At 43.8% G+C, this 26,115-nt stretch overlaps 1 protein-coding gene across 1 annotated transcript in view; it reads right to left on the bottom strand.

Moving 5' to 3' along the window:
• Positions 1-25,778, bottom strand: part of LOC103779699 (mucin-5B-like) — a gene marked incomplete at both ends in the record, with an annotated part of 31,965 nt that extends 6,187 nt beyond the window's left edge. Inside the window, 13 exons of the mRNA XM_008947343.1 lie at positions 1,558-1,787; positions 2,191-2,360; positions 3,347-3,434; positions 4,689-4,803; positions 6,286-6,541; positions 19,432-19,604; positions 20,917-21,046; positions 21,331-21,370; positions 22,050-22,178; positions 22,781-22,879; positions 24,291-24,331; positions 24,938-25,042; positions 25,601-25,778. Coding sequence (XP_008945591.1) covers positions 1,558-1,787; positions 2,191-2,360; positions 3,347-3,434; positions 4,689-4,803; positions 6,286-6,541; positions 19,432-19,604; positions 20,917-21,046; positions 21,331-21,370; positions 22,050-22,178; positions 22,781-22,879; positions 24,291-24,331; positions 24,938-25,042; positions 25,601-25,778 — 1,754 coding nt within the window. The remainder of the gene's footprint in view (positions 1-1,557; positions 1,788-2,190; positions 2,361-3,346; positions 3,435-4,688; positions 4,804-6,285; positions 6,542-19,431; positions 19,605-20,916; positions 21,047-21,330; positions 21,371-22,049; positions 22,179-22,780; positions 22,880-24,290; positions 24,332-24,937; positions 25,043-25,600) is intronic.
• Positions 25,779-26,115: the final 337 nt, after the last annotated feature.

Below are 26,115 nucleotides of genomic sequence, written 5' to 3'. Positions count from 1 at the left end.
GCATTCCTGATCTGCAAGAAGAGATGAAGATGGGGTATGTTAATCATGGATTTGTAAGAGCTCTCAAACCATTGTATCACTACCCCAATTCCTTCTTCCTCCTTTCCCCTACATCTTGTTTGCAAAACTTTCTATCTGCATGTGTCATGTTTGTTTAACCTCTGAAGGAACTTTCTATGATCACTTCTACTTCATATTTGGAGTAGTGCTGGGAAATATGAGTTATCTCACATTATTTTACTAGCTCAAGGGTGTCTGAAATCATGGCACAAGCAAAGGACACCAGAATTATTTATGGAGTCATAATAGTTTATTTTTGTCTGAAGCATCAGTCATTCTGGCATTAATTTTCTATCCCAATCCACACCAGCAGTTTGGGAGAACTACCAGTAGCCTCCCCCCTGGATTTACAGTGATTTCCTGCTTGGTATCTCTGACTACTGAGTAGGAAAGCACAGGATAAACTGAGGACAAACACATTAGACTTCTCCATGACTTCTGGCTAGATGTCAACATGTAAACCAAGGCTGTGAGTTAACTGTGCATGGTAAAATCAAAAAAAGATCTGGAGAAAACATCCACGAGGAGGAGGGAGACAATAGTAAGATCTAGTTCTAATGTAAGGAGCAAAATGAAGTTCACTTTGTAGAAGCTTTTCCATTAACAATGTTCCTGTCAAAGCACTTCTACAGATTGATTCACAGTAGTTAATAGAGCTCCTCTTTTCTCTGCTGGCATCAGAATATATATCATAGAATCATTAAGGTTGGAAAAGACCTCTAAGATCATCAAGTCCAATCAGAGACTTGAGACAACTTGGGGACTTTTCAGACCCCTCTGGATGTGTTCCTGTGTGACCTGCCCTAGATTAGATGGTCCTGCTCTGGCAGGGGGGGTGGACTCGATGATCTCCAGAGGTCCCTTCCAACCCCTGACATTCTGTGATTCTGTGAACCACCACCCAACACTCCCGTGATCACTAAGCCATGTCCCCAAGTGCAACATCTACAGGACTTTTGAACCCCTCCAGGGCTGGGGACTCCAGCACCTCCCTGGGCAGCCTGGGCCAATGTCTCACCACTCTGCCAGGAGAGAAATTCTTCCTCAGATCAAATCCAAACCTCCTTCCTGGTGCAACTTGAGTCTATTTCCTCTGGTCCTATAGCTAGCAACCTGGGAGACAAGACCAACCCCACATCACTCCCACCTCCTTTCAGGGAGCTGTAGAGAGCCAGAAGGTCTCCCCTGATCCTCCTCTTCTCCAGACTGAACCCCCCCAGGTCCCTCAGCTGCTCCTCACAATCATGTTCCCCAGAGCCCTCCCCAGCTCCGTTGCCCTTCTCTGGACCCACTCCAGCCCCTCAAGGTCTTTCTGATCCTGTGGTGCCCAAAACTGACCCCAGTGCTCAAGCTGTGGCCTCCCCAGTGCTGAGTCCAGGGGCACGATCCCTTCCCTGCTCCTGCTGGCCAGTTTTGCTCCAGGCCAGGATGCTGGTGACCTTCTTGGCCACCTGTGCACACCACTGGCACGAAAGAAACCTCCAGAGCAATAGTTACTCACAGCAAAGCTCTTTGCTTCTCCACTCCCCAGGGTCTCCTTTCCTGAGGACACAGTCTCGAGAGTACTGGTTTAAAGTGCTGCATATGCAGCTGGAAACCAAATCAGAGTCAGAAGAATTAACTGCACAGTGGCACATGTCTTGAGCACAGGTCTCTACGTAGTCATCAAATGCAACCACTTTGGGGCAGTTTCCAAACCGGGACATGAGTTTCTTGCATCTTTTTTTCTGTTAAAAAATGAAAAGAAGGAAGGGGGGGGGAAAAAAGTAATATTTGACATTTTACCAACGTGCAGGTTTAGGGATGTGCAACCCAATTTTTCAGGGTTTTTTTCAGGTAATTCAGGTTGGAATGGATCTCAGGAGATTATTCAGGATAACTTGCTGTCATGAGGGGCTTTTTCTTGGACTGGAAGCTGTCATTCACTGTGCACTTTCCCATTATCTATTTCTATGACACTATAATAGGATATTCTTTCAGCTGCAAGTTTGACATTTTTCTCAGAATCAGGGGTAGACACCTGAAAAATTCAATTCAGTGCCTGATGCTCTGTAATTAACACTTGTTTCAGCACAGTCCCTCCAGGGCTGCAGCTCAGGAGGTTTATACTTCTTGGCCACACATACTTACAAATTTACTGCATCTATCTTCATCTCTCCTAGGGTGCCTCCCAGTGTGGTCATCTGGACTCACATCAGCACACTTTCCTGAGGGATCCTCCACTTTGTGGAAGTTTCCAAACTGCCTCGGGTGCATTTTATAGCCTGCAAAATAATCCCCAGGTGCATCTGAGTCGCTGCCTGCAAGGCTGGAGAAGGGGGGAAGAGGGAGCAGGAGAAGAGGAAGATGGGCACACAGTATGGGTGTGGAACCATCACACTAGCTGGAGGGGTTTTCCCAAAGCACCACCAAAAACTTCTTCTCAAATCAATGCTTCTCAGCAGCAAACTGTTTCTTCAGAAAAATTTGAGCCAGCTTTAGTTTTTACCTATTGCACTTGTGAAGTAAATGGCAGAAATGTGACTAAGATGCATCAAAAAATATAATATATAATATAAAATAAACATAAAATATGAAAATGAACCCCAAATCTCTCTCTGCAAGTGGTATTTTTAATCAAAACTTTCTTCTGAATGGGTGAGGTAGATGGGATGTTTTTCTGGGGACTTAAGACACCCAGGCATTGGGAAGGGAGGATAAAGGGGTGAGGTTACAACTCAGGCTTCAGTCCTGCAGCTGACACCCCAGGATGCAGATTCCCTCCTGCTCAACCAGGCTGCTGCAGGGTTGGAGCCTCAGCTCTTTGCTCTGCTGGCCTCTTCCCAGCTCAGTGCAATATCTGGAGGTGTCAGTGGATGGCACCACGGTTTCTGCAAAGATGCTCAGGGAAATCTCTCTGGCTCAGGGAGGAGGTTTTCATTTCATCACACAGGCAAAAATAATCACACTTGACACCCAACTATAAAATGATGAGAATGGACCAAAAAAAAATGCTCTTGTGCCACATTTGAGACTACAAGCTCCTAAAAGTTTAATCCTACCAGAGGGACACTTGACAATGGTGCTGCCTGACAACCAGGCAATTAATTTGGGCCAAAGAGGTTTGAGACTCTTGCATACTTTGCAAACAGCAGAAGAACCCAAATCATCCCAGAACCTCTTAAAATACATCTCCTGCATACAGAAATGTTCAAGCATCCAGAGTGTCTGTCAGGCAATCTGCAGCAGATGTCAAGTTCCATGACAGTTCTGTTCGGTGTGGAAAGGGCTTTTTTTCATGGCTTACCATCCAGAATCAAGTCATTCTTCTCACTGCCATCGTAGTTCCCACACAGACCACATATTTTCTCTTTATATGTTTCTTCTAGGTCCAGCTACAAAGCAGAAGGAGAGAGGAAACCTGGCTTTAAAGGCTTTTCCCCACCACAGGAAAGCACAGCAGCAGAATCTATTTGTAGGAGGCTCCTTTGCCATTACAAACCCCCCATAAAACCTCCCTGCAGACTGGTTGAATTTAAATAGGAAGCAAATCCTCTACCAATTATCACTCCTACCTGCTAAAGAGCTGACTGGATGCTGGATTAACCCCTGGACCAGTGTCTCCCAGGATGGACACCCTGGCACAGAGACAAGGTACCACAGCTCCACCCTGGGCAGGTCAGAGAGCTGGGCTCTGATGCTGGATGCTACAGAGAAGTAGCTCCTGGTCAGCTTTTAGTTGTGTTTAAGACTTTTTCCAGTCCATAGGCTAAATGGGAAACCTCGTAGCATTTCTAAGGGTGGGCCTGTCCAGAGGAACTTGTTCTGCTCTTTTTAGGGGGCAATAAAGACCCAGGTTAGCACATTATTGCCTTGCTAAAAGCATTGCACCTACTCACTCCTGCATGCTTGGAGGGCAGTCACCCATGTCCACCAAAAAAAACAAAAGGCCTTGTTTTCCCTAAAATTGTGTCTGCTCTACAGGTGGTCCCTGTAATATTTTAGGTATGAATTAGTACAAGGGAAAGGGGGAAGTAAATGCATCATTAAATTAGAGTTTGAACATTGCTTCCTGAACTTGATTACTTCCTAATTTAATTTTTTTTTTCTCTATTCACCTTCTACTCTCTCTCTGCCCCTCTGAAGTACAAAACATGACATACAACTTCCATTTGTTTCATCTCAGTCCTGATTGTGCAAGATAAGTGCTCACACCCAAAAGTGTAAATACACCCTTACAGAAGAGGGTATTTTGGGGTGGGTGTGTAGAGGGGAACTCCCACCTAGCAAGGCTTTGGAATGAGAGAGGTCAAGGTCTGAACTGGCCACACTGAGCAGCTTCCCACACAAGACAGGCACTGAGGCAGAGGGCAGCTAACAAGACAGAGCTGGACAGCAGATAACCACAGAGGTTCCATCTCCAGGGTTGATAGTGGCACCTTTGGTCATGTAACATCCTCCATGCCTTTGCCCCTGTAACATCCTCCATGCCTTTGCCCCAGGGAAGTCTGGTCTGTCCCCATCAGTGTATGGAGACAGTGATACCTCCCCACCAACAGTCCCACATCAACACGGTGCCTGCACCCAGCTCTGCTTTTCATCATGCATGAGATTCACCAAGAGAAAAACAACTAACTGGCTGTTCATACTAGGAGAGTGTCAGCCCAGTTCCACTTGAGGGTCAGGCCCAGCTTGGAAGTGACTTGGAAGTAGGTGCAGGTGTCCTCAATGAGGATGCTCTTCAAGCTGAAGGGCAGGGGGATCCTGGAAATGGGAGGGGACAAAACAAGGCATTGAACAGACTGATGAAATCCTCTCAGAGAAATGAGAAAAACTAGTCAAAAGAAGCTAAATAAGCCATGGGGACATTCTTTTCAAGGTCAGCCTTCACCCAACACAATGCATTCAATTTAGGCATGATCACCTTGCCCATTGTGACCTCTTGCTAACCTTAATTCACAACACAATAGTTTTGGTCATGAGTCAATACTGCATTAGCCATTGAGTGATACCAATGCAGCTCTGCTTGTTTACACATTCTGAGGGCATTAACCCAAAAGGTTATCAGGAGCAAGGTCACAAAACTGGGAAAATGGCCCTTTACAGGAGGATACTGCAGGTTCTCATCACCCCTCCAGGCTTTCCTTGACATTTGGGATTCACAGAGATGTGAAAAGAGCTCTGATCTATTGCTCATCATGTACTGAAGTGACTCAGACCTATATTACTTTTTCATCTCACCAAGGCAATTACTGTTCATTTTCCCAGAGCCTGAAAAACTTAGAGAAACTGAAAATGGCCAAAAGAGAAGAGATTTCTTGCCCCTTTGATTTAGAAGCTACATCTGAGCTTTGCTGCTATAATTACAGCTGAGTGGTGCTGCTCTATATTTGGGTGTTTCTAGAAGGCTGTCAAGAATAAGACAGCCCATATGCTTGCAATTTTCTCTCCAACAGGACTGTGAGGGTTTTTCCCAGAGTCAAAACTTGCCTTGGCTCTTCATACCCATGTGCTGGGAGAAGGTGACTGCACCCCTCACCCTTGCTGCCCTTAAAACTGTGCCCAACTCAACTCCTGTTCCATATGGCTTCGTACTTATGGACCATTTTCACCCTTCTGTTTGCAGTTTGCTTCCTGGTGCATTTCAGATTGGAATTAAAAGTGTGGATTTTGAATCAAAAGTGTGGATGGTGACTTAAACTTCTGTCCTTTGTGTACGAAGATCCTCAGGCAAGCTGTGATCTGCAAAGCAGTGCTGTTTTCTAGACTAATCTATCTGGAAATAGAAACCTTTTCCTAAAAGGACCATCTGTTCCTGAACAGGAAAACACAGCAGGAGGGTTAGTACCATAGAAATAATGTCTTGAGAAAAAAAATAATACAAAATCTCTGCAAAACCAAAGCCTTCTACAACTAAAGTGTTGATTTTGTTTCCTTCCCCCCACCCCACCCTCCCAAAATAAAGCAACATTAGGGAAACCTACACCTTTTAAAAATGTCTTTTAACACACACATTGCCTTTTGCTTAACACGTTGGTGTTGAACCTTGGGAGATGTAGTTTACATTCTTTTTGCATCTTCCACCACTAGGGGATGGACTCTTCACACCACCTTGCTTAGAATCCAAGGAACCTTTCACACCCAGCCAGGAGCACCTCTGCAGGATAGGACCACTTCCTACAGACCCCTTGTTGCAAATAAATAGCAATAAACCTGCTGCAGGAGAGCAGCGTGGCCTTCACTCACTTGTTCCCATTGACTGTGATGCCCGTCTCCTTCACCTCCAGGACCAGCCCATCGATGGTGAGGGTGAAGTAGATGAGGAGGCCGCCCCCGGAGCTGCGCCTGACCTGGATGTTGAAGTCCTGGTAGCTGTCGTTGCAGTGGGAAGCGAAGACGTAGGTGCAGGTGCCAGGAAAAGTGAACTTCACGTGGTCAAAGGTGTGAAAGTGGAAGTTGCCCCAGGTGGCACATTCGCTCCTGCTGACGGTGGAGACCTGGACTAGAGAAAGGGTCACGGGAGGGGAGGTTAGAAATTCACCCCACATGGGGTAATTGGCTTTATGTTTTTTGGTTGATAATCATTAAAGGAGAGATTTTCAAAGGTAAAAGAGTTAACCTTGGGAGGTATTAGCTTGTGGGAAGGAGTTTCATCTCACTGAACTTTTGAAGTCCATGCCAGAGCTACTTCCAATATGAGTAGATGATCCTGGCCTCCTTCTAAACTGAGAAGCAGCAGAGGTTTAGCTACCAACCTTACCTGTCTACCTAGGAAGAAGATGCTCCAAGACTGCATGGTGCATCCAACGTCGATGGCACCCCTCAGACTTTTGAAGTCCATGCCAGAGCTACTCCCAATATGAGTAGATGATCCTAGCCTCATTCTAAATTGAGAAGCAGCAGAGGTTTAGCTACCAACCTTACCTGTCTACCTAGGAAGAAGATGCTCCAAGACTGCATGTTCCTCTCCATTGTCTATAGAGGTTGCTGAGGAATGCCAAGGTAGATGGCACCCCTCAGCATTTACACTGTAGATGCATTCACACTGCAGATATCTAAAGTGAAGTGAGGGGAACCTCATCCTAGCTCCCTAAACCTCATTTCTACTTTTGAAATCCTGCTTCTTAACACAGGCAGGGCTTTGGTCCAAAGTCTTGAATCAAGCCCCTTCCAGGAGGCATCACAGGTGGCATTAGCTGCTGATCTCAGCAGTTGAAGCTCCCACCAGCTTCAGCCCACTCAGAGCTACTTGCTTCTCATCTCAACCCAAAATCTTGTCTTGGACCTCCAGGCTGTATCTCTGTCAAAGGTATTGGTACATATTTTAAGTGTATATCACCTTTGGTCCAAAGTCTTGAATCAAGCCCCTTCCAGGAGGCATCACAGGTGGCATTAGCTGCTGATCTCAGCAGTTGAAGCTCCCACCAGCTTCAGCCCACTCAGAGCTACTTGCTTCTCATCTCAACCCAAAATCTTGTCTTGGACCTCCAGGCTGTATCTCTGTCAAAGGTATTGGTACATATTTTAAGTGTATATCACTTCAGAAAGAGCAGTTGAAGCTCCCACCAGCTTCAGCAGCCTGCTCAGAGCTACTTGCTTTTCATCTCAACCCAAAATCATGTCTTGGACCTCCGAGCTGTACCTCTGTCAAAGGTATTGGTACATATTTGAAGTGTATATCACTTCAGAAAGTAGTTTTCATACTCCTGAGCTGCACAAAGCTAATATGAACCACCTTTAATTAAATAAGATATCGATATCCTTCCTATAAAATGCCACCTTCAGAAAGTAGTTTTCATACTCCTGAGCTGCACAAAGCTAATATGAACCACCTTTAATTAAAGAAGATATCCTTGCTATAAAATCTTTTTAGCATTTCTTCTAGGCCCATCTGAAAGAATGACAAATGATAACAGGCAAATTTCTTGGTGTTGTTTGTGTAGAGCATTTAGGAAAATCAACCTCACAACATCCATCACTGTCATTAATGTTCTCAGTGAATCCTAAAATATTAGTAAATATTTCTACCAAAGAATCAGCAGGAGAACACTGAAAACTTCAGGTCTTGGTGACAGAAAACTGCAACACCAGCTCAAGTGCTGAGAAGTCCTGAGAGAAACAGCATTTTAAAAGGACAGTAATAAGTGCTGGGAACACCTATGGCATAAGTGGACTGGGTAATTTAGCACTTTTCTACACAAAAATGAGGGGAAATAATGAAGTTTGGCTCTTCTTGAAAGTGGAGTTGCTAGAAATACTAAGAGAGCAATAGAAAGTCTAGAATTACTAAGAGAGTCACATTGATTGCTTGTGAATTAAGCCACTGAGAAAAGTAGGTAAGACATTCAAAATTCAAAACCAAACCAGGAGGCAACCACAAAAAATGTGATTTCTCCTATGGTAGTGTTTCACTTTGGTCAGTTAAGTCCAGCAGGCATTGTGGTGACAATTCTACAAAGACTAGATGTGAAATGTGTGGAAAAGGGTGTCAGCATATTATTTTTTTATGATGCAAACTGCACTGAGAGAGCCTCCTCTTTAAAATTAGTTACTTAGGACATAGAATGATTGATAAACTACCTCAGAGTGAAAGAAAAAATACCAAAATACTTAAATGGTTGGCACTGAGGGAGAAAATGTAGAACGTTGAACAGCATCTGGCACGTCTACAGCTCTTACATGAAGATATGACACATTTTCATTTGACAACTCTGTCTGTCACTTATGAAGAGCAATATGGGAGCAAATAATCTGAGAATTAGATTTCCTTCTTACCTATCTGAACAGGTTCTTTGCCCTTGCAACAACTCCAGATGAGGCAGAAGATCCAGAGTGAGCTCCCCTTTGTTATTTCCATCTTGCCATGAGGCGGTAACTTGAAAATCCTTCCAGGGAAGTGTTTTTTTCTTGGCTTATAGGCAGATTTTTATAGTCCAGGAATCTGGCGTGAGAACAAAACACGGATGGCAGGGGCCCTGAAAGGTGGAGCTTCATTCAGAGGTTCATGTGTAGCACCCAGCACTCCTCCTGTCGTTCAGACAAGAGGGTTGCCCACTTCTCTCTTGCTTTGTGTGGAGACAAGAGAGCTGTCCCTTTTTTTATTTCCTTTAACACCAGTTCCCCCACCCCCACAGTGTTGCTTTTTCTTTGGCAATAGTTTTTCAGAATAGCTGGTTAATAACAAGCAGGCATTGCCCTCTTCCAGAGCTTTTCTCTGGCTTTAACACCAGCTCAAGAGAAAGTGTTGCTTCTGCTTGCTTGATGGTTACTTCTAAATGTTAGAGAAAAAAGATATTGTCATGATCAGCAAAATCCTTTGGCAGGAGGGCAATCTAAGAAGCATATCCAAAATATCCTACAAAAAAAGCCAAGAGATTTCCTGCTTCAGCAAACCAGGAGTAACATCAGTCCACAAGGTGCAAACTTCTCACCTCTACTGCACAAATGGGATTTTATGGCACCAGGCAGACATGGGAAGTCAATTTATTCTTTATGCACACAGGGGTAGTGGTTTCTCCTAACAGCATCAGGGAGTGGTGCCCTGGTCCCACCAAGACATAGACCACAATTCATCCCTCCACCTCCTATGTTATGCTGCTGCAAAGGGGTCCCTTTGTGTTCTCAGAGGGCTCTAATTCCCTGTCACAGACCCATAAAACCATCCAGTGCCTCAATCATGAGCTGATCTACCATCCCTCTGCAGGACAGATCTTAGATACCTTGTCACATGTTTGAGGTGAGTAAGTTTAGGGTCCCTTTTAGAGATTTACTTGTTCTGTTGGCACAAGCTGACTTAGGAGTCCTTCACCTTAACCATGCCATGGGGGGAAGCCTCTCACCTAGTCCCAGCAGATCTAACGTGGGTTACAGACATTCCCACTCCTCCAACTGCTCCATGTCACTTTGGGAACTCACTTAGGACTCTTTTATCTGGTTGGCAGATGGTAAACTGGTCCTTGAGAACTTCATCTTCCTCACTGCTCTACCAAACTTTCCAGCATTTAGAAACTGAAGTGTCCTCAAGCTGTTCTCCCTACACAGTTAGGAGCTGCTTCCTAAGCAGCTTACAGACCTGTGGGTGCAAACATCTGCCAGAGGAAGATTTGCTGCTGCTCCCAAGGAAACCCTGCACCAGCAGGCAAGAGCATTGTGCAGGACATGAAACATGAGTTCGTGTTACCCCTTTCCCACTGTCCCTGCCCCATTAATTCCATTGTCACTCTCACTTGAGGCAGGGCACTGCTGGAAGGTAAAGTCTGTTCTTGAAGCCTTGCCATTTTGGCTGGAGTACAGAACCAACAGACTTCACGGCACCAGTGATGGGGGTAATTGGCTTCTGCTGGTTCTCCTTTGAAGCACAACACCTCTTCCCTGCTGATCTCCATTCAGGGAGTGACAAAGTTAAACCAGCAGAGTATCTAGCAGTTAAACCAAACCACGAGAACATGGCACTGGAGAGACCAAGATGATCTGGAATCGAATACAGTGCAATATTCACTCCAGTTCAGCTGAGTCCCATGGTAACTTTCCATCTGAGTTCTTGTTCACCTCACAGAATAGAGCTAAGGGCAGGTGTGGGGAAGGGTTGTGAAGCCCAAAGGCACATAGGTCAGCCCACCATAGGCACTGACAAAGAGAGGTTAGTTGAGGATAAAGAGAGAAAGCTGAAATGTATTTATTTTCCCAAATGAAATACAGCATTAAAAGCCAACTGAAGAACTCTGCAGAGACAAAGTCTGGGTTTTTTTTTTTAAATCATGGTCCTCTTCCTTTCCCATTCCAACCCAGGCAGTGAAAGCAGCTATTTAATTCATTCTAGTCTGAGAGACAAAAGAAGACTCTAGGAGTATGATTCTTGATACTAGGGGGAAAAAAAAACACCTTTATTCCCCGTGGGCAGCACAAAAGCAGAGGGGAACAGATGTAAACTGCCTGCCAAGGACACCCTCAGGTTGGGATAGCCCCAAGGTGACAAAGCCATGGGGAAGGTGACCACTGCAGCCCCCAGCCCTTCGGCTTCTACCCGTGGGCTGGTCCAGGGGCACGCCAGGGTGGGCAGGAGGGATGAGCTAGGGCATGGCTCCCCCCTGCAAGCCCCACGTAGCACTTAGGGGCCTGGGAAGAGCATGAACAAGGTGTTAAAACCATGTCTGAGGAACAGGCAGAATAAAACACTGAAGTCATTGAACAGCAGCCACTTGTGCTCCTCTCAGCAGAGAAATATCAGTTATCTGGGCTCCTCCCCTGAGAAAGGCAAGAGCACCTCTCTTGCTGCTCAGAGAAACTAGGAGCCCAGTCCTCTGGCTCTGTACCTGGCTGTTTCCTCACCCTGGCTGCTCTGCTCTGTCATCTTTGCCATCCCTTGGGGTGCAGAGCTCCTGTCAGGGATTAACCAGAGCTGCTGCTTTGGCTTCTCCTTAGAGCTCCCCGAAGGCTTCGATGCCCTGCAGTGATTTTGGGACTGCTGGCAGGGGAGGGATATTTGCACTCAGATCATGTTTTGCTAGTCAAGTGTGGCAACCCTGAGGTTCTGAGGAGAGAGACACGCTGGCTTTTCAGAAGGAAATTCAGCCTGATGGGGAGCTGGTGAATGTGCTGATCACTCACCACTGAATCACTGCTCTTGCAGGCAGGCAGGTTAGGACTATTCCCCCCACAGTGACATCCTGGGATTAATAACTCTTCCCTTTATTGGGCCCTGCAGCATAAGAGGCCTTCACTTTGCTGCAGCTGCACTAGCAAAAGGAACAATTCCTCTTGGCCCCTTTACAGCCCATTTCATGGATCATTTGCTATTAAAGGGTATGTGATTTTAGTAAATACAACAGGTAAATATTAACTCAGCTTCTTTATCACCCCTGACTCACTGGAGATAAACCATCACGAAGCAATGTTATACACCACTGACTCACAGCTCATACTTTTTGATACAGGCTTGGTAAAGAGACACTCAAATTGGGGGATATTGGGTGGATTATTGCTGTTTATAGCCAGGCACTCTGCTGAAGCCTGGCAGTTGCATTTGCATCATGCTCTTTATCATGTAGGTGACCCTACACGTACTGCAAAGCATGGAGGCTACCAAGGCTTTTGTAGCACACCATCCTGAGTAAGTTCAGGCCCTGGTGGAATTCAGCTTGGAAATCCTCTAATATTAATTTCAGGTAGACCTGATAGTGCTTCTTGAAATGCTAATCCAGTATAAAATGGGAGTTTAAAAGCTCTGCCTAGGTAATAATTCTAGAGCAATGCTCTGTACTTCATTAACAACGTGGTGTTAACTAAGAAAACAATTTGGATTTGCTGTCAAGACTTCTTGTGCTAACACACACAATAAAAACATCTGAAGTGAGTCAGGCAAAATATCATACATACCTGATGCCAGAAGAATTCAAGAGCAACATGCGTTATGCTTTTATCCTTGGTATAATCCCATGGAATTTAGGAAATTCACATCAAAGATTTATTTGACCCATCAGGTTTGCATCCACCACTCAGTCTGAAACAGCTGGCAGGAATGTAAGGTGATCTGTAACAGGCAGAGGAAGAGGAGGGAAGGGGTCTCTGTCATTAACTGTCAATTAAAACACATGAATAATGCCTCCAGTCTTTTAATTTAGAGAGGAGATGGTTGGTTGCTTTGTATTGAACACAAAACTCCTTAACATCTCATCTTGCCATAGGCTTCCTTGACTTCTCCTGAGCTAATCAAGGGCATTAGTTGCTCCTGTTTGCAAGGAATCAGTTCAGCTGCTCTTTTCTGGTGTGTGTTTTTTTTTCCTTTGTGGTTTTGGTTGGGTTTTTTGTTTTATTTTTAAGATGCTGTAGATCTTTCAAAGCCCACAATCAAGGAGTAATGACACGGCTGATTGGTGTTTGTGCACACAGGTCTCATTGACCTATTGGCACTTCCTCACTCAGGAAAGACTCCCTGCATAGAAAGTCATCTCTTTGGGAGGCTGGGCCCTTCAGCTTTTTCTACTTGAAAGATTTCTCTTTCAACAGCCTTCCTGGTGAAAATTAGGAAGGATCAGAACAAAGTGAACCCTGGGCCCCATGTGGAGAAGGGTGTGAATATTTGCGTTAAGAATTAGAACTTCATAGGTTTCAACGTAGAGCAGATTCCACCCTGTTTTTTCAAAAAGCAATTTCTTATTTCATGGATGCCAAGGCAATTCAGAAGAGGCCACTGGATACTTAATATTGAAGTCTGTATAACCATGAAATTACATACCCAGCAACAACATCCACCATGACTGACAGCTGCTGCAAGCCAAAGGAAAGGCAGATGGGGCAGAGAAGGTTGAGATGAGAAGCAACCTTGGCCTGTTTTCCTTCCTACATTGGATTTACACTGTGTCCCAATCAAGGACCCAATCTAAAATTCTATCAGAGCATTTCTACTGAGCTCAGATTGTGATCCTTCCAGCACAAGCCATATTTCATAGGAAATAATTTCTCTCTGTCACCTACATTTCAGAGCTTGCCTTGCCTCCAACACTGTGCCACTCAAACCAAACCAGTTTTGTAGGTGGCTGAACACAAATTTCCTTTTAAATTCAGATGATTATCCAGAGAGAGGAAAAACAAGACAAATGAGGCCAAAGCTGTGTAAAGCCACATTCCTTGATTGTGGCTCCTGCTGCATTTTGTTAGTGCTGAAGAGGGCTGAGTGAAGCAAAGGTGCTCCTCAACCCCAGCTCTGCTACACCTTCTCTCCACTTGATTTCTGCCAAGGAGGGTAGTTGTATGCAAGTTGCCTTACTTATATCCAAGGTTTCCTCTCCACCTCGCTCCCCACGTGTGGGATAATCTGGATGCTTCTCTTATCATTAGGTCAGAGTGAGATTAGTGGTTTAGAGCAGATTGTCACACAGAAGATTAGCCCTTGTGTGACTAACTGAACCAGGCTCTCATGACCAGTCCCTCTGTTTAACCTTCAGAGTAAATGAGAAGCTTTTCACCTATCAAATATACCCTATAATGTGAGCAGAAACAAATTTCCAGAATGATTCTTGCAAGCTACTCTTTGTAAGAGTAATTGCTTATCAGTGGAAGATCTGTGATGCCCTGGAAGTAAAGAGGCTGAGTGGCAGTGGGGACAATGCATTTTGTTGTCAGGTGTAGAGAGGAGGCCAGCCCAAAGCAGGGAAAAGGAGACAAAGTGTTTTCTGTCTTTAAACCACTCTGAAACAAAAAGACTTTTTGATATGGAAGCTGTTGCACTGAAGTAATATCAAAAATCCTTTCATGAGTTCATGTTTGGTGGGTTTTCTCAAAGTCTTGGCTCAAGAAGAAGATGACAGTGGTGTTTTTCACTGTTCTAAAGACAATTTTGTGACTGGAACTCAAGCATTTTACGTATCAATGCTGAAAAACTAGAACATTAAAGGAAGCCCAGTTTGAACCAGCAGATTTTAAATGGGTGATGCTGAAACAGAACTTAAAGGATTTTCTACATTTGCCATGGGACTATGACTTAGTAGCCTGGCTGGAAGTTACTCTGTCAGGTTGCCAGTTAGGAATGCAGTTTGTTTGTGGTTACCTGAAAAAAACAGAGTTAATTTAGGAAATCTGGCCTAGGAAGAGGACTGTTTGAAGAAATTGTTGTGCCTTAAAATACTCCTCACCCCCCCCCCTCCAGCTGCTGGGAGATGAAATTTCAGAAATTGTAGATCAATGTTACAATTATTTAAATGTATTTCAGTTTTGGTGGGACCTCAAGTCCACAAGAATTGTTTTTCCTGTGATCTTGGAGTTTATAAATTTAATTCTACCTCTTTTCCCAGTGTCTGACTTGGCTTGGCTACACAAGTTCAAGGTGTCCAACACAATAACTACAGGATTATTTACTCAGGGCTTTGCCTTTGCTGAAGCCCTTTCATTAGGGCTCATGTGCAGGGTTGCATGTGCTCAGCTCAGTGAAGTGTGGTTCAGCAAAGTACAGCCCAACAGACCAAAAAATTTTATCTCACCCTCCCTCTCCAGCACAAGATGATAAAGTTATAACACAGTTACATCACTAAACAACTTAATTATTCGATCAGGAATCCTTACCTTCGATTATTCTGGGGAGTGTTCTTCTTGGCTTGCGTGTGGCTTCTCCCCATCCTTCTGGATCACTTCTGCCTCACCTCAGAGAGCAGCAGTGATTTGTCCATGTTGCTAACAAGCATTTCCCCCTCTCTGCCCCTGGTGTTCCCAAAACACTTCTCCAGCAACGGTTCATAAAACAGCTGGGCTTGCCTTATCACCAAATATCCTGAGGACTTTTTAACTCGAGGTGAAAGTTCTCACTGTAGGATCATATGAACAACGTTGAGTTTCCAGTGCATCTCCAGGTAATTAGGGAGAAATTGTCTGAGCTTCACACTGCCTTGGAGAAGACCAGAACTGGGAATGAAACCCATGTACTTCCACAGACAAGGTTCACACTACAATCACCTTGAGTCCAAGGAGTCATGGGTCCTACTGCAAGGAAGGCTCAGGGTGCATCTAAGGGAATACTCGTGTGTACCCCTCCCAAATGGCCCCTAGAACACAACAGGACAAGGAGTTTTCTCCTTTTTCTTCTTAGAGTGGCCAAATGTGTCAAGAGCTGCACTGGAGTCCCTCAGCTGCAATGCTCTCTTGCTTGTGTGACAGCAGCACCCTCCCTGAGCTGGAGCCAATCCACAAAGTGTTGCTCTGGTGTTTGGCAGTGGTCTACAGCCAGCTCTGTGCTGTGAGGAGCTTCCTGCAGGACTACAGTCACCTAGGAAGGATTTGCTTTAAGCCTCCAGCTGCCTTGGAGAGCCTGAACCTGGGGGCAGGAATCAAAATAACAACCAGTCATAGAATCATTAAGGTTGGAAAAGACCTCTAAGATCATGAAGTCCAACCATCACCCAACACTACCAGGACCTCAGGTGCCACATCTACATGTTTTTTGAACCCCTTCAGGGATGGGGACTCCACCACCCCCTTGGGCAGCCCCTTCCAGTGCCTCACCACTCTGCCAGGAAAGAAATTCTTCCTAATACCCAACCTAAACCTTCCCTGGTGCAACTTGAGCCCACCATGTTACAGGTAAATCCCAGCCTGCCTGTATCTGCCCTTCCTTCCCTTAGGGAAAGCAGCAATAAGGCCATGATTTGGTTTGGATTTGTTTTGTTTTGCTCACCAGAAGGTCCAAGCAGGTTCAGGCACTTCTTTGAGGGGCTCAGGGACATGTGCAAACCCCATGCTTAGAGGAACTCTGTTCATCTCTTGCTTAGGGACAATGTGACAAAGTGATGCTAAGCCAAGCAGCTCTTGGAGAACAAAACCTAGGATGTTGGCTTCTTGTGCCTTCAAAGGCTGTGGGGCTAGAAGTCTCACTTGCCTCCCAAGAAGAATTCCTCCTTTTTCAAGGCAAAAGTAAGGCTGCTAAGGAACTGGAGATGAAGAAAAAGAAATTAACTGGAAAGAAACCCTTTGCCACCCATGAAAGTAGGAGGCTAAACAGAAAGTCTACGAGGATATGAACAGCATGGAGACATGACAGTGTATTAGCCACCGTGTCACCCAGTGGAACTTTACTGGGGCTCCCTTCTTGCTGGACTCCAAAAGACAAGGAAATTCCTGGAGAATGGAGTCATCCTTGGAGGACAAAAGGAATCAAGCCCATTCCAAAGGTTTTTATGAAGCTTCCTGAGCCCCCTGCAGCAAGTCCTGCCTAGGAGACAATGGGACCAGAAGGTTCCAGCATCTCCTCCGAGCCTCTCAAGGGCTAACATTGCCTTGGGAAACATTTCTTCAGTTTGTCCCTTGCTTTTTTTTTTTCCAGCTCTCTGCTAGTGACCTGCTCTTGCTTAAGAAAGAAAATGTTTTATGGAATCAGGTTGGACAGTCTCCAATCACTTCCAGGAGGGTTGTGAGGAGGAGCAGAAGTGCTGCTCACTGCCACTGCTCCTCTCTTTGTAGGGGCACACAGCTAAAGCTCCTTTCCTTCCTTTCTCTCCAAAAGGCTGTTTGTGGGTTTCTCTGCTGGAAAAAGTTGAATCTGTTCCACGTTGCCATCCATTTCCAATGGAAATCCAGGTGCCAACTGAACTGCCAAGCCCCAAGGTGACAAAGAGTGCAGAAAGGGGTTTGACAGGGACACCTTGACCTGGAACTGCCAAACACTTGTAAGAATTCTCTGACAGCACCTACTTGGGAACCTGCTCATGGGCAGCAGTGACCCAGGACCAAAAGGGAAGGTACTGCTGCAATCCAGGGCACGGGGAGGAACACCACCCTCTGCATGCTTCTAAATTTCTGACAAAATAGAGGGTTTTTTTACTGCTGACTAATAGCACACACGTGTCTGTGGAGAAACACCAGCAGAGTTCTTCTGAGGGGTAAAATCCTCCATGTGATGAAGCACAAGCTGCTGTCTGGAGGCAGTTTGAGTTTTGTGGCCCAAGTGATTTCACATTCTTGGCTGCAGAGTGCCCTGCAGTGGTGAAGCCAAAATCTGCAGCCTCACTCATTTTTATGCTGCATCTTTTCACTTAGATGCAGTTGTCATATGAACAGAAAGGTCCCATGAACAAACAAACAAAAAAGCAAGAAAATTTTAGTCTTCAGTGTAAATACAGTATGCAACAAAATGCTACTGCTGACTTGGAGTATTTTATCTCTTTTTTTTTTTCACAGGCAACAAGGCAGATTTGATCACACCTTGTATCTCTTTGCCTCCAGAAGTTATTTGCTGGCCTCAACCAAATTTAACTGCACGAAAGAAGATCTCCAAGACAGCTAAATACCAACAGAGTTTGAGAGAAGTGGTCTTTGCAAACAGCTCAAGGAAAAGTCTGGTTGTGTCAGCACGGAAAGTTTAGGCAACAAAGAATCCACAGCGGGGAGTGACCCTGTAGATGCCCCAGGACAATGAACCTGGAGCTAGAAGTCCTTAGAAACCCACACAGGAGCAGAGAACAGCCTTCATTAGCCTCTGAAGCTAATGAATAGTTCTAATGAAGCTCTGAATAGTTCTGAAGCTTGTTTTGTAAATTGATAAAACTTCCTTCTTAGATCAGCTACCTCTCCCCCTCCACAAAAATAGAAGATTTTATCATTATTTATGTTTTATATATAAATATCATAGTATTCTAGAGACACAAATCTTCTGGAGTTTTGTTTTCTGTGCATCTCTACCAATGTCTGCACTCTAAGCTGCAACACATTGGGCAGGGCTAGTAGTAGCACAAATCTGGGCCACCAGCTCTTTAGGCAGCAGAGATGGTTGGATTCAGGTTGGCTGCAGCTCAAGCAGTTGCTTTAAGTTCCTCAAAGGGCAAAGCACAACTAGTGCTCATGAACAGAGACAAAATAATACCAAGAGCACTTTCCACACACTGCAGAAGGTGTAGATTACCCCCATTGTACTTCAGAGGATTCATGAGGTGTGTATCTCCCAGCTAATCCCTTCAGCTCTCCATAGAGTTAAGATCAGATAAAGAGGCACTTTAGAATGCAATTCAATTAACCTCCTTTGGACATGTTCTTCCTTGTGAGACAAATGAACTTCCAAAATGGCTATTTCTCTCCATTTCCTGTAGATCAAGCCTGAAATTACTAGCTCAGAGTCAGGCATCTGCTTTGCCAACACTGGAATTTTAAATCTTCTTACTGCAGTCCTAATTACACGTTCCTCCAGCACTGTGAATGAACTTCATGCTTCCACAGCTGAGGAACTACTTCCCTACTGAACATGCACCACTGTGATGAGCTGGGACAGTTCTAACACACACAGCCCTGCCAAAATGAGACCTGGTGCAGAACCAGAAGTTTCTCTGAGCCACCTGAATCCCTGCACGCTGCATTATTCATCTCTGGCTTTGTTCTTCCAGACAGCATCACCTTTAAGCTCCACCTTAAACCTGGAGTCCTCTAGGCAGTACCCTCTGATATTTCCATTTTTAAGGAGCCAGAAATAGATACCCCCAAAATTTAAGAACTATATCAGTTGACTTCTTATAATGAGAAGATCTTTCCTTGTCTTTCAAAACTCAGGCCCATCAAGACAGCGCGTGAATAAGCACAAACCCCACGTGTTTTGAAATGTGCTTTTAATCATTCAGAGAAAATAAGCTGATCAGAAAAGGACTCCAATGACTGTGCACCTGGAAGAACACAAATTTATCTTCTGCCTTCTCACACAAATAAATAGAGCGCTGTTAAAAATAACAAGAGAATAAAGAGGATACAGTAATTGGGAAAAGCAGAGTTCAGAAGCAGTCAAGGAAGACAGGAAGGGTGCATAGTCCTTTTAGCTGGATGCTGGTGGGGTTTTTTCTCCCCTTTATTTTGATGAGAAGCTGATGGCCCTCTTGATACGGTCCAGAGCGCTCGCCTGGTCGTGTTCTTCTCTGCTGTGCATCTCACTGGACCGTGGGTTTCTGCAGTCCGTGTCTTGACAGCTGCAGCTCTCCACATACATGTACTTGTGGGAAATGAAACGCCCACTGGGGCATTTCAGTCTCACCTCCTTCAGGGAGGACTTCAGCTCCCTGCAGCAGGAGCAGCTGTGGTCCATGGAGTTGGATTCAGCAGAGTATCTGTTAACAGGGAACGTGGCAATGTTACTTCGTGCCAGAAGCCAGCACGCAGAGAGGAGGGGGAAATTAGGCACAGAACTCCTGTGAGGGGTTTGGAATAACGTGTAGGAGAGCCACAGTTGTGGCTCATGAAAGTGCTAAGCTCATAGAATCACTGTGGTTGGAAAGGACCTCCAGGATCATCAAGTCCAACCTTCCTCCTAACATCTCCCTAACCACTGGACCACAGCCTCAAGTGCTAAATTTACTCTCTTTTTGAATCTCTCCAGGGATGGTGACTCCACCATCCCCCTGAACAGCCCACTCCAGTGCCTCACCACTCTCTCAGTGAAGAATTCTTCCTGATATGCCCTGATCTGAATAAGAAGATTGAATAGGCAAGTGGCTACCATGCCACCTACAATGTATCACACCCGTCAGTTGGCTACAAGTGCTACAGTTGCATCACAATTGCATCACAATCCCCCCTGGCTAATTGGGGTTTAGGCTGAGACTAGAGATCAGGATTTGTCCATGTAAGGTGCCCTGTGGCACATTCAGTGATAGGCAGCAAAAATTCCCCTGTTCCTTTAGGGTCTTAGAATTGTGTTTTTCCAGTGCTGTAATAGCTCAGTACCAAGTACCCTACTAGCCACTTCCTTACAGCCACTTTCCTGGAGAATCTCTCATTTTAGACAGAAATGTACAGTGAAACTGCTCCACTAACACCACCCCAAAAGCATTTTTTTCCAATTTCTTTATTGTATAAAACTTGTGCATGAGCCACTTCCTTACAGCCACTTTCCTGGTGAATCTCTCATTTTAGACAAAAATTTACAGTGAAACCACTCCCCTAACACCACCCCTAAAGCATTTTTTTCTTTATTGTATAAAACTTGTGCATATTTGAATCTTCCTTTAAAAGATGTATGTGTATTATTGAGAAACAGCTTTTCAGCTTATGAGCATCAGGTCTGGCTGCTCTCCAGGCTCATTCCTGTTGCAGGAACTAGTTCATGTTCTTTGGTGATGCTTTCTAGCCAAGGTGGTCTGACACAAATGAGAGACAAGCCAGCTCTTAAAGGATGAATAGCTGTCTGAATCTCAAGCCAAATTAATACACTTTTCTGCTTTATATTAAGACAAATCAACTGTTGGGTCACAGATTTCACTATTTTGTGAACCCCCACGTGAACCAAGCTCCCTGTGGTTTGGGGAGCTGATAGTTCCAAACCTTCTACCATCCTGTAGCCCACCTATTTATTGTTCCTGTGATACAAACAAGCTCATTGCCAGCAGAACTGAAATCTCCTTGTCCCATCAGTTTACTCACAGTGAGACGGTTCCACACGTTCCCTCACATTCAGTCATGACAACTCTGTCCACAGAACGACAGCCCCTGTAGACGATGAAATCCTTCCTCCTACGGACAGTGCAAGGGGTGGGACTGTCCAGAGGTGCACCTGGAGGGAAAGGGCAGAAAATATTTCCAGTGAAATAGCTCCAGAAGTTCCCTGAAGTTCACTGCTGGGCTTCTGCAGTGCACTCAAAGCATTTTAAGTGGTGTTTCTACTCTGCTTTAAAGCTTCCCAGAGAGACCAAACAGCAAACGTTTGGAACAACCAACATAAATATGATAGTGTCTATTTGAATACAAACATATCAGCCTCTGGGGCTGGAAAATGGGTGGATTTAAGAAGAAAATTCATTCTCTCTGTTGTTATTTCAGGTACATTGGGGTACTTACAGGTTTTGCAGCACCCGTTAGGTAAGAAGGTAACGGTGCCCTAAAAGAACAAAGAAAGAGGAAAAATAAATATTATTTCCTTTCCCTGTCTTAAAGAAGCTTTTAGGCCAATAACTGAGGAGAGTGATTCTTCAATGGCTGGAAATAGCCAGTGAAAATTGTAGCACTGATCTAAATAAAGGTAATATGGCCTTTTCCAGACTCAAAATCTATCCATTTACAAAGGATTGTGGAAACAAAGAAAATGCTTTGAAGGAAATCTACAGTTAACATCCTGCATTTTTCTTTTCCCCCTCAGAAACAGTTCCAAAAAATGTTTTTTCAGAGACTTCTGTATTTGGCTGGGGAATATGGATGGGGCAACTGGCAGCCCACTGACTGAGCAGCTTGTGTTCCTGTAGCATTCAAGGGGACATGGTTCTTGTCAACAGGACCCTGCACCGAGCAGTCAGGGAGGACTATCTCAGTGCTTACCAGAGTTTTGGCTCTACTGAGAGACAGCTGCCAGTTATAAGCCTTGAACTCTCACCAAGATATCTTATTTTATACACTCGATAGGTCTGTGCATGGATGTGGCAGAAGATTTTGCCACTGGGACTAAGAAACTTTGGTGAAAGGTCATTAGAGCTTCATGTGACTTCTGCTGCTCGTTCAGTGGCTGAATTAAACTGCAGTAATCTACTCATGGAGTAGAGGGGAAGTTCTCCACGTTTACTCACAGGTTTGCAGGTCTCCTCGTTGAATGCTGGGCAGGTGATCTCTGATGTGGAAGAGATAAACTGGTTGTGGATATGTACACAGCTATAAATGGTGCAGTTGTTGTAAGGATCGTTTATAAACTCTCCAGGCTGCAAGAAAAGTACAAAATGTAGTAAGGAAAGCTGAAGGGAGCTCAGACAAGTTTTTTAGTCCTCTAACAAGAACTTTCCTCTTGTTTCCCAGGCAATTAGTTTTAGGGTAACAGTCATTTGGGATATAGATTATCACATGTGTTCTAGTATGCCATGTGTGGAAAGAACCTTCAGTCTAATATGAGATTTCCCTTGGAAAAGAAAAATCCCTCTAAAGCATGTAGAGAACATGAGAATTAATAAAATTATCCATCCCTAGGGAAAGCTAAACTGTTAAATGGCAATTAAGAACAACCTTAAACTTTCACCCTACAGGGGCAATACAATGGTTTCACACACAGGCTTTACTGGTGTTTTTCAGTACACAGAAATCAAATAATATAGAAACCCCCAAGCTTCCAGATATTGCAGGAATAACTTTTCCAATGGTATTGGATTTGTTATTCCAGGTAGTGTTTTTTTAGTAAATATGATTTCCTGAGTTCTCCCTTCAGGCCAGAAAATTGTAAACGGGCTTTGCTTTAGCTGAGCCTCTGACCTTTCAGGTGGCAAACTCCACAAATTTGATGGTAGTGATGCAAGATGTAGAACATACTTACATTCAGGATGAGCTGAGAATTGCTGGCTGTACGTATAACACACTTAGTCTGCACACATCTTCCACAGCATTCACCTTTCACTGGTCGAAGTTCATATCCCTAGATATTAAAATGAATTAAAAATGAAAGCAGCATGGTAGATGTATTTTTGAGAAATAAATGAAAATATACTGACCCATTAACTGGTTATGCTTTGAAATGCACTCTAGATTGGTGCCTATGTTCCAACCCAATGGAAGACAAGTAATAAAAGCAGGTTATAGATGGAATAAATTAAATTAAAATAAAGCACTATAATAAATATGCTTATTAATTAAATATCACTCCATTAATTAGTTTTGGGCTGGAAGGGACCTTTAAGCATCATCTAGTTCTGACCCCTCTGCCATGGGCAGGGACTACTCTCACTACACCAGGCTGCTCAGATCTCATCCAACCTGCTCTTGAACACATCCAGGGATGGAGCATCCACAACTCTGAGCAACATGTTCCAGTTCTTGCCACCCTTAGAGAGAAGAATTTCTTCCTTATATCCAACCTAATTCTACCTTCTTTCAGTTTAAAGCAATTGCCCTTTCTTCAGTAAGCAGCCTTGAAGTCCTGGAAGGTTGCTCAGGGACAGTTGGTATCCACACTGGAGCTGGACTTCTGTCTTTTTCTCCCTGTCTTTTGCTTATACCATTCATTGGTCAAACTGTTTTTCACACACAAGGATATTTGGGGGTTTTTTTGGGGTTTAAGTTTGTCACTTACTGGTTGACAAGCTGTGTTGCATGGAATATGTTCACAGGAGATGATATTCATTTGAGAGCTGGTATTAACTTGGTTGGTGCAGAAACAATTCAGACATTTATCAATAAAGACTGAGGAATTAGGCTACAATTATTAAAAGAAAAAAAGGTTCATATATTAGTGAGATATAACATATATGACAGACTTTTCTTGATTTCCAATAAATTATTAAACCAAACAATGGAAAAGGAAACAATCATAAAAACTATTTAGCTAGTCATTTATGAAGACAACACTTTAAATACTGAATATAATTTAACATGAGCCTTTCTTGAAGTTCTATACAGCAATGATATACTCAGATATTCAAAGGACAGGTGTCATAAAAATATCTGCAATAAAACAGTTCCTAGAGCAAACAGAATCTATTAGGAATGTGTTTAGAATAATACTTATTTACAAGTCTTTTCATTTTCCAAAGCAGAGTCTTAAAACTGCAATAACATGCTGGACTGACTTTTAAAATTCATGCACACTTAACCCTAACTCCAAATCTCCCTCTGAGACTGACATACAAACAACTCTTCAGCCTTTTTCCTACACAGGAAGCTTTTCAGAAAAGATTTAGGCTTTGTGAAATTGGTGAACAGCTGACAGGAATCTGAAAAAATCTTTAAAATGATGATTGTGCCAGAGAAATCTCCTCATAGCACTCCTGCTAAAGCACACTAACTGATCCTTCAAGGATGTGCAGAAGACTGTTGAAATAGGAACTCACCAAGAACTCAGCATTCTCGTGTACACAAACCCTCTTGGGAACTGTTAACAAGCAAGGAGTTGGGTTGTTAGAGAGGTAAAAAAAACCCCTAAAAGTCTTCACCCCACTCTAGTCAAACTCATTCCTACCACAATGACTCAAGCACATTGGTTATTCCCCATTTCTGGTAGAGGATATGACATATATAAAGTACAAGAACACATATTGCATGTGTAAAAAGGGAGAAAGATTTGGCCCAATACACACAGCCCAGGCCATGGCCAAGAATGTCCACTTAGCAAGAGCAAGTAGATCCTTAATTACCAAGAATACAAAAGTGGACTTTGTAAATCTATCTTCTACTGAGGATCTTTACAGGGACATTTTGCTAGATAAAGCTGAGATGACAATCCTGGTTAATTCTGTAGCTGTTCTGTACAGGTACTCATCTGAAAATTGGAAATTGAAGTTCAGCCACCTGAGCTATGTCTGATTTAATAGTTGTTCATCATAACCATGGCAGCAGAAACCAATGTTAATAGTAAACAGTTTGTAGACTGACTGCATGTTGTATGCAATAACCTATTGGAAGAGGAATCGTCTAAGTGTGATGCTAAATTACCCATTATCTAAAGCTAATAATTGGACCATATTTCCAAGGGACTTACCACACTTGTATACAGGACAGCACTGACCACTGGGAATATCAGATTCAACTTCAAATCCCAGTGGACACCTGGGGGGTTTAGTTGTGCACAAGCTTATATTGCATTCTGAAAAAAAAAAAAAAAAGGAAGAAACAAAAAATACACTAAATCACAGCTGCTAAAAATAGGCATCTCTCAAAGAACTTAGGATAGAGCTTCCATTGTTAGGAAACAGTCCACATCCTCTCCAAAGAAACAAACTGCAGAAAGAGAACACACTTTTCTGATTCAACCCAGGCAATGGATTGGAGAACTGCTCTAGCCCATGAAACTTCTATTATGCATTGGAAAAATATCACAATTCTTTGCAGAGAAGTAGTGCTCCAGTTTTACTCTTTCCAAGGTCATAAGCTATTGCCACAGAACAAAAATCCACACAGAATTCCATACTCTATCTGCATTTTACCTGAACTAAATGTGGTTCTGAACTCGAGAACTACAGAGGCAGTTATGCTGAAGTAAAATGTATTTTCCTTAACACTGGGCAAGCTGGTTTTCAAAAGCATGAGGAAAGGTATTTTGTGACTCCCTGCTGCAGATTTCTCATGTTAAGTGTGCTCTCTTTCCTTTCCCTTTCTATTCCTAAAAGGTATAGAAAGACTGGAAACAGAAGGATAAACTTACTGCAGGTGACAATGGGGCAGCAGGAGTCTTCACCATTGACCTCAGTGACCTTATAGAAGCCTTCTCCAACACAAGTGGTGATGTTTTGTTTGGGGCATTCATGAGGCTTGCACACAATGCCAATTCCACCTTCCCGGCAAACACAGTCCTGGCAGTCTACTGTAAACCTTTCCCCAAACTGTTATTAGAGAAAACAAAGGGAGTGATTGCATCCTTACCAATTAAAAAGGACAAAAATAAAAACAGGAATTCAAAGTTGGGGCACCATAAAACAAGGTTGCACCAGCAGAGACCACTCTGCACCCTCCCCACTCCCAGCCTCTGGGTGAAATACAAACCCATGTGGCAACAAACCTCTCTTGGTATCATGTCCACTCCAACACAGCCTGGGAAAATAGCAAAATAAATTCCCATTATCACTCAGAGTAGCTCTCTCTTTTAGATTTCTTATTTATATATTTATTTTATGTATAGACATAATATTTATTATATATTATAATGTATAATAATACAGT

This window comes from Merops nubicus, unplaced genomic scaffold (assembly GCF_000691845.1).
Source record: "Merops nubicus isolate BGI_N331 unplaced genomic scaffold, ASM69184v1 scaffold21959, whole genome shotgun sequence".
Taxonomy (NCBI): Eukaryota; Metazoa; Chordata; class Aves; order Coraciiformes; family Meropidae; genus Merops; species Merops nubicus.
This window is presented reverse-complemented; position numbering and strand designations above follow the sequence as displayed.